Source organism: Schistocerca piceifrons, chromosome 7 (genome assembly GCF_021461385.2).
Source record: "Schistocerca piceifrons isolate TAMUIC-IGC-003096 chromosome 7, iqSchPice1.1, whole genome shotgun sequence".
NCBI classification, from domain to species: Eukaryota; Metazoa; Arthropoda; class Insecta; order Orthoptera; family Acrididae; genus Schistocerca; species Schistocerca piceifrons.
This window is the reverse complement of record NC_060144.1, coordinates 484,724,108-484,736,519: the sequence shown is the minus strand read 5'-3', so window position 1 is coordinate 484,736,519 and position 12,412 is coordinate 484,724,108. Positions and strand designations below refer to the sequence as shown.

The following is a 12,412-nucleotide window of genomic DNA, read 5'->3' as shown; positions in this document are numbered from 1 at the left end:
AACTCGGGTGGGAGTCTCTAGAGGAAAGGAGGCGTTCTTTTCGTGAATCGCTACTGAGGAAATTTAGAGAACCAGCATTTGAGGCTGACTGCAGTACAATTTTACTGCCGCCAACTTACTTTTCGCGGAAATACCACAAAGATAAGATAAGAGAGATTAGGGCTCGTATGGAGGCATATAGGCAGTCATTTCTCCCTCGTTCTGTTTAGGAGTGGAACAGGGAGAGAAGATGCTAGTTGTGGTACGAGGTACCCTCCGCCACGCACCGTATGGTGGATTGCGGTGTATGTATGTAGATGTAGCTCTTCACCTTACTCGGCTGCGATGGCCTGCCTCTCTTGTTGCACTTGTCTGTCCGAAGAGTGCAGTTCTTGTAAAGTACCACTCTCCCCAATACACTCAAAAAACGCACACCCGAATGAAACGAATATAGGTAGATGTGATGTCACGAACAAACAAATAATTACAATTTTAAAAAAGTGGAGGATTTGTTTAAGAGATAGAGCTTCACAAATTAAGTCCGTAATTTGTTGTTCCACCTCTGGCCATTATGCAAGCAGTTATTGAGCTTGCCATTGATTCATAGAGTTTCTAACATCCCTACCACAACAAAGCTCAAAAATTAATTATGATTGTAGTGTTGCTCACGCTGCTAAATATTGCATTTTCGGGCAACAACAAAGTTATATTATGTAGCAGGTGTCATTAGACACAGTTAATAAAGTCATTTCTTGAAATAATGGATAAACTAGGCACTCATCTTTTCGTGTTTCCCACGCTGGTCTCGTTGTAAACTCATGGCTCAATCGTCGAAAATCTAGGTAGTGATGATTCCAAGCTCGGATGCAAAGAGGCCTAGGTGTTACTCTGCGATATTCAAAAGTTTTATAGATGTGTTTCAGAAACCATTCTTGAAGATTAAACTTTTGCAAGTTAGGACAATGGTGATGTAAAAAAGTAATCAATACTCCGAATTTCAGTTACACTTCTTTTTTATTACTTTTGTTGCAATATCTCGTAACTCGTTCCAAAACATCACTTCACAATATAAAACATACTTGAAAATATCTTCCTCACTGTTAAAGTTCACATTTCATAAACTGACTACAATTTGCGCCTTTTTAACATGACGACCAAAGCTTGACTCTCTAATAACCGCTTACGCGCCCAAAAATCAGAGTTACTAGTACAGCAATGACCATAGTGACAAAAGAAAGAATACACATAAGAATAATATCATTGCAATATATACATATCGATGTATCGAAGTACCTCTACATTAATGAAATCAAATCTGAGTGTTGTCACAGAAATATGTTAACTATTTTACAGAAACACAGTAGAATAATGCTGGTATCGAGAGGTTGAGGTGAGGTGCCGTAATGGTTACGTAATTCAAGTACCATTACAATTGTATGTCCTCCTAAGGATATCGTCCAAAATTCTGTTTAATTGGCGCGTCATATCGTCTAAATCTCGAAATGGTTGGAGGACTCTGCACATAACGCTCCAAATGTTCTCAGCTGGGGAGAGAACTGGCGACCTTGCTGGCCAAGGTAGGGTTTGGCAAGCACGAAGACAAGCAGTAGAAACTCCTGTGGGCATTATCTTGCTGAAATGTAAGTCCAGGATGGCTTGTCATGAAGGACAACAAAATGGGGTGTAGAACACAGTCCACGTACCACTGTGCTGTAAGGATGCTGCAGATGAAAACCAAAAGAAATGAAATTGCACTCCTGACCACTCATCATTGTCAGGTCGTATGGCAGGCGACAATCACGTTGGTATCCCATTGCTGTCTGGAGCATCTCCAGTCTGTCTTCGGCCTGGTACCTCATTGACTGGAGCAGAATTGTCTGCAGTCATGAATCCCACTTCGAATTGAGCTCAGATGCCCAGTGAAATATCTGGAATGCATAAACGGTATCAAAGCTCCACTAATAGTAATCAGAAATGAATCCTTCAAAACTGGTTGCTTCTCTGACTCTCTGAAGCATGCCAAAATTTTACCAGTTCACAAGAAAGGTGATGTAGAAAACGTTGAGGAGTACAGGCCAATAGCCCTATTGTCATGCTTTTCCAAAGTGATAGAAACAATAATGAAAAACAGGCTTTTGAGCTATCTAAGTAAATTGAACCTCCTCTGCAATGACCAGCACAGTTTCAGGCCTGGTAGAGGTACAGAATCTGTAATAGCACAATTTACAAAAACAGTTTTAGAAGCACTAGATGAGACAGCTATGTAACTGGCCTTTTCCTAGACCTGGCTAAGGCATTTGATACAGTTGACCACCAGAAGCTGTTGCATAAATTAGAGGCACTAGGAATAATTGGAGTGATTCTCAAATGGTTTCATTCGTATCTAGAAAACAGAGTACAGTCAGTAGAGATCACACATGTTTCCAGTGGATCAAAGTACATTGAGAAACATATATCTGATCCACAATATATCAACATTGGGGTCCCTCAAGGAAGTGTACTAGGCCTTGTATTATTTCTGGGGTATATAAATGATTTCCCGCAACATATCGGCCATGGAGAGAAGATATTGTTTGTGGATAACAGCAACACAGTAATCACCAGTAAGACACCAGCACAAATATTGGAAAATTTTACTGAAGTGCTGATGGATATTCACAAATGGTCTCAGGAAAACAAAGTAACTCTCAATGTAAAGAAAACAAGTACAATATGCTTTAGAATGAACAGGAAACAGAGTCCCTTAAATTTAAAACTAGATAACATCTCCATAGATGATGTACCTACAACAAAATTCTTAGGGTGCACGTTGACAGCCAAATGAAGTGGAATGAACATGCTATGAAACTCTCAAAAAAGATATCCACAACATGTTATGCACTTAGAGTCCTTGTATCCGCATGCAGTAGTGAATATTTGAGAACTGTATACTTTAGTTATGTTCATTCAGTAATCAGTTATGGTATTATTTTCTGGGAAAACAGTGCTCAGAATTTACAAACAGTATTTAAAATGCAAAAGAGAGCAGTAAGAATTATAAGAAAAAGCAGTAAGTGGACCCACTGCAGAGAACTTTTCAAAATGTTGGAAATTCTAACTGTTCCTTGTGAATTTATATTCCAAACCATAGTGTACATCAAGAAAAACATAGAAAATTATAGCACAAATAGCAGTTTTCATAACTATAGTACAAGAACAAGTCACTGTCTTCACCTAGACAGGCAGAAAAAATATAAGACTCAAAATAGCTTCTTGTAAGAAGGTGTAAAACTGTATAATAAACTGCCACAGAAAATAAAAGAAGCAGATAACATGTACCGCTTTAGGAAAAATCTTAAATTGTTTTTGCAGGAACATTGCTTTTACACTATAAGAGAATTCCTTAGTACAAAATGATTACAAATAGCTTGTTTCGCAATATTTTGATAAGGAGCAAAAATGATTGTAAATAACTTACATGTCAGAATGTTTAACTACATGTACACAATATTTTGATAAGGAGCAAAAATGATTGTAAATAACTTACAAGTCACAATGTTTAACTACATGTAACAACAAACTGTATAAATATATGAATGTACGCAACTGACAACATCCATACATTTTAAAATGTCCACGGATAGCTAAATAAATAAATAAACCCCAGGAAGTGGTGGAATACCAACCTGACTGTCGCCTGCTACACAGCACAATGAGAAATAAAGGTCTGGAGTGCCATTTCATTTCATAACATGACCCTTTTGGTTGCCACCCTTGGCTCCCAGCACAATGGTATATCAACGATATTTTACATCTCGTTTTCTCGCCATTCATAGCAAGTCATTCTGAGCTTATATTAAAGCAAGATAATGTCTGCCTGCATAAAGCAAGAGTTTCTACTGCTTGTCTTTGTGCTTGCCAAACCCTCTCTTGGCAAGCAAGGTCGCCACATCTCTCCCCAACTGAGAACTTTTGGAGCATTATGGGCAGGGCCCTCCAAGTAACTTTGGATTCTGACAATCTAGCACACCAAATGGACAGAATTTGGAACAATATCCATCGGGAGGACATCCAACAACTCTGTTAATCAATACCGAGCCGAATAACTGCTTGCACAAGGGCCAGAGGTGGACCAACACATTACTGTCTTCCTCAATTTGTAAAAATCTTTTTCTTAAATAAATTGTGCACTTCACCTGATATTGCAATCATTTGTTTGTCTGTACATGTACATCATCACATCTACTGATTTCTGCCACATTTTGATAATTCCTTTGTGGTGTGTGGTTTTAATTTTTTTTTAATAACTTGAAAACTGTGTTTTCCAGCGAAATCGTATCCCAGTGCCATGTTTAGCTGCATTAAATTCCCTACAAAAAGGTCATGTTCATTTCTACTGTGAGACTGATAATTTGTGCATAGAAAGCAAGCAAGTATGAAGATCCTGCACATGATTTTTTTAAGTTGTTGCAGGCTGCATAAAACCTATTGGTAGGCAGCAACTGAATCACCCTATATAGTCTGGGAGCCCATGGCAAAATAAATCTGCAGTTATTTTGTATTATAAGATGTAAAGGAGACTACAGTTATACGTAAAGAAATTACAGTTCATGTGGAACAATACAACTATACATAAATGCCATTTACATTGATGCTCCCATCCCAGTGTGTAGGAGGGAGTGGAGGGCTTTAGTATATAAACTCCTTGATTGCTGATGGATCTATTTTTCCGCAGTATGCTACACTTTTTTGTCACAGGTCGACCTCTGATCTTTCAGAGATCGTTTTAAGGGGACGGAGATATGTAAGACACATGGGGAGGTAGCGGATCTGTAAGCAGTATGTTCCAGGACCTACCATCAATATTTTTGAGGGAACTTGAGGATCTTCTTTATCACATGTTACTTAGCATTATCCTGGAGAAGCACAGTTCCATTTGAGAGCCTGCCTCTGCAATTTTTCTTGCTGGCCTGTTCGAGCCTCAACAACATGTTGCATTACCACACAGTGTTGACTGTTGCACTCCTTGTTAGTCAGTCAATGAGTTGAGGTTCTTCTTTGTTGAAAAAGAAACTGAGCAGCACTTTTCTAACCTTCAGGAGAGAGTGGGTATTTTTTGTATGAGGGGAGCAAGGACTGCACCATGCCATACTCATCCATTTGGAGGCAGGGTCGAAGTGGTGACACCGCATTTCATCATATAGCACCATCTGAACAATGTAATCCATTCCTCGATCCATGTCTTTCAACTGAAGCATGAGGCAAACACCCATTCCCACAGTCTTCTCGTACTTTGAAAGATCTGTGGATGCAAAGAAATAGGATAACTGGTCTTTGTGCTGAGTGGGAGGAATCCATTGTGCAACAAACTGCAGAACAACTCTTCAGAAATGAGGAAATTGCCATGAAGCCATACTCTGCTTGTGCAACTCAGAATATCATCGTACAATGCTCAGAAACAAATTAACCCACTAGGAACACACACAGTGCTGCGACAGTGAAGGACTCCTTTTCAACTGGGCATTTTAATATGTTAATATTGACAACCTAACAAAAAACAGCCCATTATCAAAGTTTGGATTCTGGGGCATGTGACAGTCATGCTCTTTTATCTGTTAAGAACTTGTAATTGTGCTGATAAAGCATGAAAAAGTTTTACATGTATAAGGTGGTTTCCAGACATTCCATTTTATGACATGTGTGGAAGTGCATGTGGGTCACAAGTCCCAGGATCCAAACTATATGATAATGGGTTTTTTTTCTGTTAAGTCATCAATAACAACATACTGAAACAACAATCAGTATAAAATAGTTGCACTTTTATGTTACAGACTCCTGGCCTAACACTCTCTCATTATTTTAAATGTATTACCTTAATTGCATGAATTATGTGAATGCAACAGAAGCAGCTGTGTTATTACAAAGAGCTCAGATGTCAAGTCTTTAGTAAGCAAAGAAGGGAAAACTTAAAGGTGGAAGGAGTACATAACTATCAAGCCAACATTATAGAAAGAGAAGAGGAAATAATGAACACAAAAGTAAAACATTGACATTGGTTCAACCACCATGTATGGGAGATGAGAACTGATTATTTTATAGGTTTTTTTGGCCTGGTATGTAAATAGCATGTTTTCCAGACTTGAGTTCAATATTATACCTATTCTGCTCAAACTACATGGCCTATAATATAAGTTTTAGTACTGCTGCAGACGCAATATATTTGCTGCAATTACTTAAGAATTTATTTGTTATAACTTATATTTAAGCCCTGATCTTGTTATTTTGTGACAGGTGGTACCATGGTGCCTTGTCCAGAGTGGAGGCTGAGAATGTCCTCAGAGTCCTCCGTGAGGGCTCATACTTGGTGCGCAACAGCGAGTCAGCCAGACACGACTATTCACTGTCACTGAAGTAAGTCTCCTATCAACTACCACTTAAGGAAAAACACATGGTTTTTCTGTGGAGAAACAACATAATAAGTAACACACTGCCACCTAATCAGTGATCTCAATAAACAGTAATGTGTTATCATTTTCAGCGTTGTTACTCCAAATTTCTATCAGTACGAATATGCTATGGATGTGCTTTTCATATCTTTGGCCCTTATTCTGCTTTCCTCCTCCTCCCCCCCCCCTTTCACACCTCTCCACCCTCCCTCCTCCACCAGTCACCTATCTGAAATGCTTACTTGAGATTTATCTTTCCTTATGGACATCAGCCATATGCATTCATTTTCCTCCTGAATGTTTTCTAGCATCCTTCACCAAATTGGATCATGATCTTGTTCTTCACTTCTTTTTTAATCCAGCAAGGGTTTCCCTTGGCCAGTATGCTATCCATTCATGTGATTACATATCCCAACCATCATCCTTTAAATTTCATTACAGCCTCCCACTCAAGTATGTTTCTTGATCCACTTCTTTGTTCTCCTGTCTCTTCAGTTGGCCTAATTCCAGTTGTGCATCTCTCCATTGCTCACTGAACAATCCTCAGTCATTGAACTGAAAATAGTTACATTGCATGTTGTAGTGCATGCCAAGGACACCATATTCATTATCTGACCATATAGGGATCACCATTATTTCCCCTTATGCAGTTTGTTGCAATATGAAGTAAAAGTATCATGTCAGCTTCATACTTGATCAGTTATATGCCTGTAAACTGTGAACCTGTTTTTTATTCTGAAATTAATTTATGTTCTTACAAATTAAGCCTCAAGTTCTCAATACAGTCAAAACATAGATGTTATGTCTGTCTTGATCTGTCTGTTTATGAAATTATATGTTTCTCCCTATATCACTTGGAAGTTATCTGCTAGTGTCATGGGAAAAGAATGAAGAAATAAATATTAATAGATGCATCTGTGACAGAAAGTAAAAAATCTACTTGTACAGATAAATATCATATACATTTTTCACTTACAAACATTCATGAATGGACATCAGACAATGGATAACGTCCAAAAACTGAAGTAGTACCAGTACTCCAGACTGTCTTCATGTACATAGACCATTTGCTATTGTGTGGATGCTTTAATATGGGAATTTTACGAAGGGTGTGGTTGAATTACTGTTGCGTAAGGTATTGATAGATGTTGGGCCCATATTATCTTCATCATGACATTCCCAACCTTAGCAAATAATTATGGTAGCCATTACTGAATATATTGTTACTTTTTGCTTTGTGTTGTTCATTGATCATTGTTTCCTTATTTTGAAATGAATCTACTCAAGGTCCATCACAGTGATCAAGTACAACTTCTTCAATCCCAAGAATGATTCACAGTCACTGTCAACCACACACCAGTGTTGCTTTCGTAGGAGCACAAATCTGAATGTAGGCTTCCAGTCCTGTGTGAGGCATGCAGGGCTTGTTGAGCAGCACTACTCCTCTCCTCACAGCAGCCTAAGTCCTCATTTGTTTTTGCTTGTGACTGACTGTCACATGAACATGTCCACACTATAACAGTGTAGCTAACAAAAATAGCAACAACAGAACAACAAAGAGAATATTGAATTGCAGCATATCTATACTATGAAAAAAACTATGAAAGTATGGAAACTGAACTCAAAATAATTCCATAATTTTTCTAGCATTTAGAACAGTTTCTCAGGAAGAGAAGGAATCTGAATCCTTAAACCATAAGGGAATGTAACATTCTTACAGATGATTAATGACCTTATCATACACACAGATGAACACCTCATTAATAGCTGGTTGGTCCGCCTTTTGAACACAATACAGCAGTGATCCTGCATGGCATACATTCAACATGTCCTAGGTACGTTTTCCAGAGGTACGTGGCACCATATGCCATGCAGAGATCATAAAATTTCCATAAACCAGGAGCTGATGATTTGTGGGTGCAGAGTTGGCAACTGATAGCGTTCCAGATATGTGCCATCGGGTTCAGATCAGGCACATTTGGCAGCTGACACATCAACATAAGTTCACTATCACATGCCACAAATGACTGTAGCATGATTCTTCCCTTGTGACATGGACAGTTATCTTCCTTGAAGGTGCTACTGCCATTGAAGAAGACACCAAGCCTGAAGGAATGCAAGTGGTCCATTGTTCATTTAATCTACAGCTGTCACGGTGCCTTTGATTACTACCATAGGTTCCATGGAAACCCAAGTAAACATCCCCCCACATTTTAACACTGCTCCCACCAGTCTTTGTCCATGTTGTGGTGTATGTTTTGAGCAGCATACATGTGGATTACATTATATCTGTATACAACTAAAAACTTCATGTAACAAGAAATGTGATTCATCCAGCCAAATAAATAAATAAAAAATAAATAAATGACATGATTCATGATCCAGCCTTCATGCTCCTGTGGCCACTGCTATCATAATTGATGATGTTGTTGGGGCAACATACTGGTCAACAGTGTGCACTGAACAGTGTGCTCTAAAATGCATATGCATGCACAAGTATTGCAAACTCTCATCAGATTATCAATAGATCATTGCAAATCACGTTTTACAGAATGGGCAAGGTTCTGACCTTCACTTTCTGTCAATTGGCTTGGGTATCCAACACCTCATTGCCTACTCATGATTTTACCATCCTTCAGCTACTTTCTGTAGGTCCTCATGACAATATAACATGAAGAGTCAACCAACTTGACTATTTTTGAGATACTCATTCCCAGGGATAGGGCCATAACAATCTGCCCATTGTGAAAGTGGTTTACGCCTGGGATTTCTCATTTGTGGCCCATATTATTGCTAGAATAATTCTCCTGTCATCTCTACTCTACTTAGATGCTTTTTCTTATTGTGTCAAGTGCCCATATTGCTGCCAGATGACATTCAATCTCACTGTGGGCAGTGGTCATGAAGTTTTGGCTCATCAGTTAATTTTCTTCAAGGGGTAACTGGTTTTTATTTAATTTCTCCTGTTCACTTATGTGATAGAACAACAGCTAATATGGAGATCTTTAGTGTGAGTTATCTAAAGCAAACTAAATAAACTAAATGATAGATAAAGTGTATTCTTGACTGCCCAAAAACAGTCAGAATTAAATCAATAGCTATATTTCTTCCAAAAAGGGGAAAAGCAGTTAAGAGGTTTGGTTTGCTTTAGTTTATTAGTGCCCTTCAAGCGATACTAAAAATATAAAATTAATGCACAGGCAGTGTGTTACAAAAAGACACAATAAAATAATGCATTGGTCTTACACAACATCCATGAATAAATAAATAATTAGTTGACATTCGTGCAATGCACTTTGGAAAATACATTTATCACATCATTTATAGCTGAAAGGATATGCAAACAAAATATAAAATTTCCAATGAGAACAGCATTATTGAAATGACAGTGAAGAAAAATAAGTGTTTGTTAGCGATTTAGTGATTCAAAATATACTTCCACATTATAAAAACATTTATTCAACAAGTACTTTTTTTTTATTTCTGTCTCAAATTTTCCCTCAACCTAAATTTCCTTGATTCATATTGGTGGAGCATTACATAGCTTTATTCCATAATGACTGAGATGTTTTTGAGTGTGTGTGTTTCTTGCTCTTTGTACATGCTGATTCTTAATGATGCATCTATTGTAGTTATGGAAATCTGAATTTATATATAAACTACTGATGTGTGTTTTTGTAGACAATACTCTTTTGAATATGCACAAAGATGGCACTGTAAGTATCTTTAACTACATAGATAAGTGCCTGCAAAGTTTATGTGGAGAGCTGTATGTAATATTTGTAATGGGTCTTTCCTGTAATTTAAAAAGTCTCTCAAGCCCCAGAACATTATTCCATATGATACAGTAGAATGGAAATAAGCAAAATACACTAATCTTGCACATTCTGTGCTACAAACTCCCTAGAAATTATTCTCAGAAGAATTGAGTTTTTGGGATAGGTATATGACGTGGTCTCTCCAGCTCAAATTATGATCAATGCACATGTCCAAAAACTTTGTAGACAGTACTGTAGTTCTATTGATAAGAAATATTCCACTGATAATCTTGACACTGAGTGCCCATAAGCCCTTCCTCCAATAAATACTCATTTTTAATTTTTTTTTTTTATTCCAGGGGTGCCCGTGGATTTATGCACATGCGTATCCAGCAAAACAAAGAATCAGGCAAATTCATCCTCGGCCAGTTCAGCAAACCATTTGACAATATTCCTGAGATGATTCAGCACTACACAGTCAACCAATTACCAATCAGAGGAGCAGAGCATATGTGCTTACTGCATCCAGTGATAGAACAATTGCTCTAGCTACTCTCCAGTCCGCCGTGGATCATACTGCGGCAGGACTTGTGACTTCATCGGATGCTGCTATTGCTGTGTATGAAGAAAGTGGGTATCATTCAGAACACTGAATGTCTTACCTACTAACTCATAAACTGAAGGTGTAAATCAGTTACCTTGACCTGAGGGAAAAGTCATCTTTCAACTGCTGCTGTATGGTCATGTTGAATTAATTCTGGATCCATTATTTCAAAAAGGCTGACAGAAATTCTGGAAGAAAATGGTCAGATTTTTTTTCTTTTTACCCAGATGAGATACCTTCAAGCAACAGACAAAAGAGAAAAGTCTGGATATGTCATTACATAAACAGTGCAGTGATTATAATTTTGACACTAATAATGTTTTATAACTTGTATAGCTTTTTAGTAGATTTAAACCCATTGTGCAATGCCTGTAAAATAGGAGTCCATGTAGATAGTTGTCATGTGGAACATTCCAAGCCAAAGAGTAGCTGTGAAGAATTTTATTATACATACAGATATCTATCGACACAGAACATAAAACAGTAGTTGCTGAACTATATTTCTTAGCTAGAATAGGATGTTTATATTTGTTGTTGCTGTGATCTCATTTTCTGTATGTATGAGGAGAAACAGTGTTTATTTTGAAGGTGGGAAGATTATATTTCAATTGTAGTACTATTAAGGCAGTTACGAGAGCCATGTAACCGAGAAATATGGCAGATGCATCTTGATTCTTATGTTGAAGATACTAGAATAATCCTATTGGCAAATTCTGTCTTTCATATTATGTTAACAAATATTTTTTGTGTATCTGAAACTGGTAGTATTCTTGTCTGTTGTCAACATCAGCCATTGGATGTGTGACAAAAAACTGTTCTTACCCCGTTCTGATGAGCTTTGTCTTATTTCCTGCTTCACTCTATATATTTTTGTGTTATGAGAATGTCTTCTCTTAGTAAATTTCCTTACTTTTAGTATATTTAATACCTACATTTATTTGAAAATTCAGAACACAAAAAAATTTAATTTTCCCTTTCTTTTCCTTGCATCCTTTCAGTTTTCATGCTAGAAATTCTATAAAATAAATGAGTTACATGCTTTAATTCATTGAGAGCCCCATTTTATTACAGTGTATGCCCTTCAAAGTATGCTCAGTTCACAGCCATCCGTCCACCAGTCTGTCTTACCGTCCTTTTGTTAATGCAGACAACTGCAAGCTACCAGTGACAGCGAAGTAGTTTGTGACATTTCCAGTGGCCCTGTAATGTAATTGCGAACAGGTCACCTGCCACTTTTACTTCCTCCTACAATGTAATAATATATCTGTAAACTAGGCTACCTATTTAATGAAGTGGGCAAAAGTTTTTATTAAATTCATTCTACTTTTGTATACATACTTGGTACCAAAAGTCCATAATGTCAATGAGACTGAATGAAATTTAGAGCTTCCCCCTCCAAACTTTCACCTCTCAGATTGGGAGACATGTATGTAGAACTTTTTATAAAAACTGTGAAAAATTCTGATTGTTTTTGTTGACTGTTGAACAGCTTCACGTTTGGCAGCAAAAGAAAAATTGATTATAAAAATGTCAATAATTTAAATTACTCATATTACTGCATTATTTTAAAATCAAAGAATTACGCTGATACTGATTATTTTGTGTAGCATCTGTTGCATATGTCTGTGTCTAATACCTACTGTAAA

The 12,412-nt window shown here is 37.4% G+C and overlaps 1 protein-coding gene across 1 annotated transcript in view; it reads left to right on the top strand.

Annotated features, from left to right (window-relative positions):
* The window catches only part of LOC124709036 (SH2 domain-containing adapter protein B), a 134,194-nt gene extending 122,508 nt beyond the window's left edge, over positions 1–11,686 (top strand). Inside the window, exons 13-14 of the mRNA XM_047240683.1 lie at positions 6,250–6,369; positions 10,522–11,686. Of these exons, the coding sequence (XP_047096639.1) occupies positions 6,250–6,369; positions 10,522–10,711 (310 nt within the window). The 3' untranslated portion in view covers positions 10,712–11,686. The remainder of the gene's footprint in view (positions 1–6,249; positions 6,370–10,521) is intronic.
* Positions 11,687–12,412: the final 726 nt, after the last annotated feature.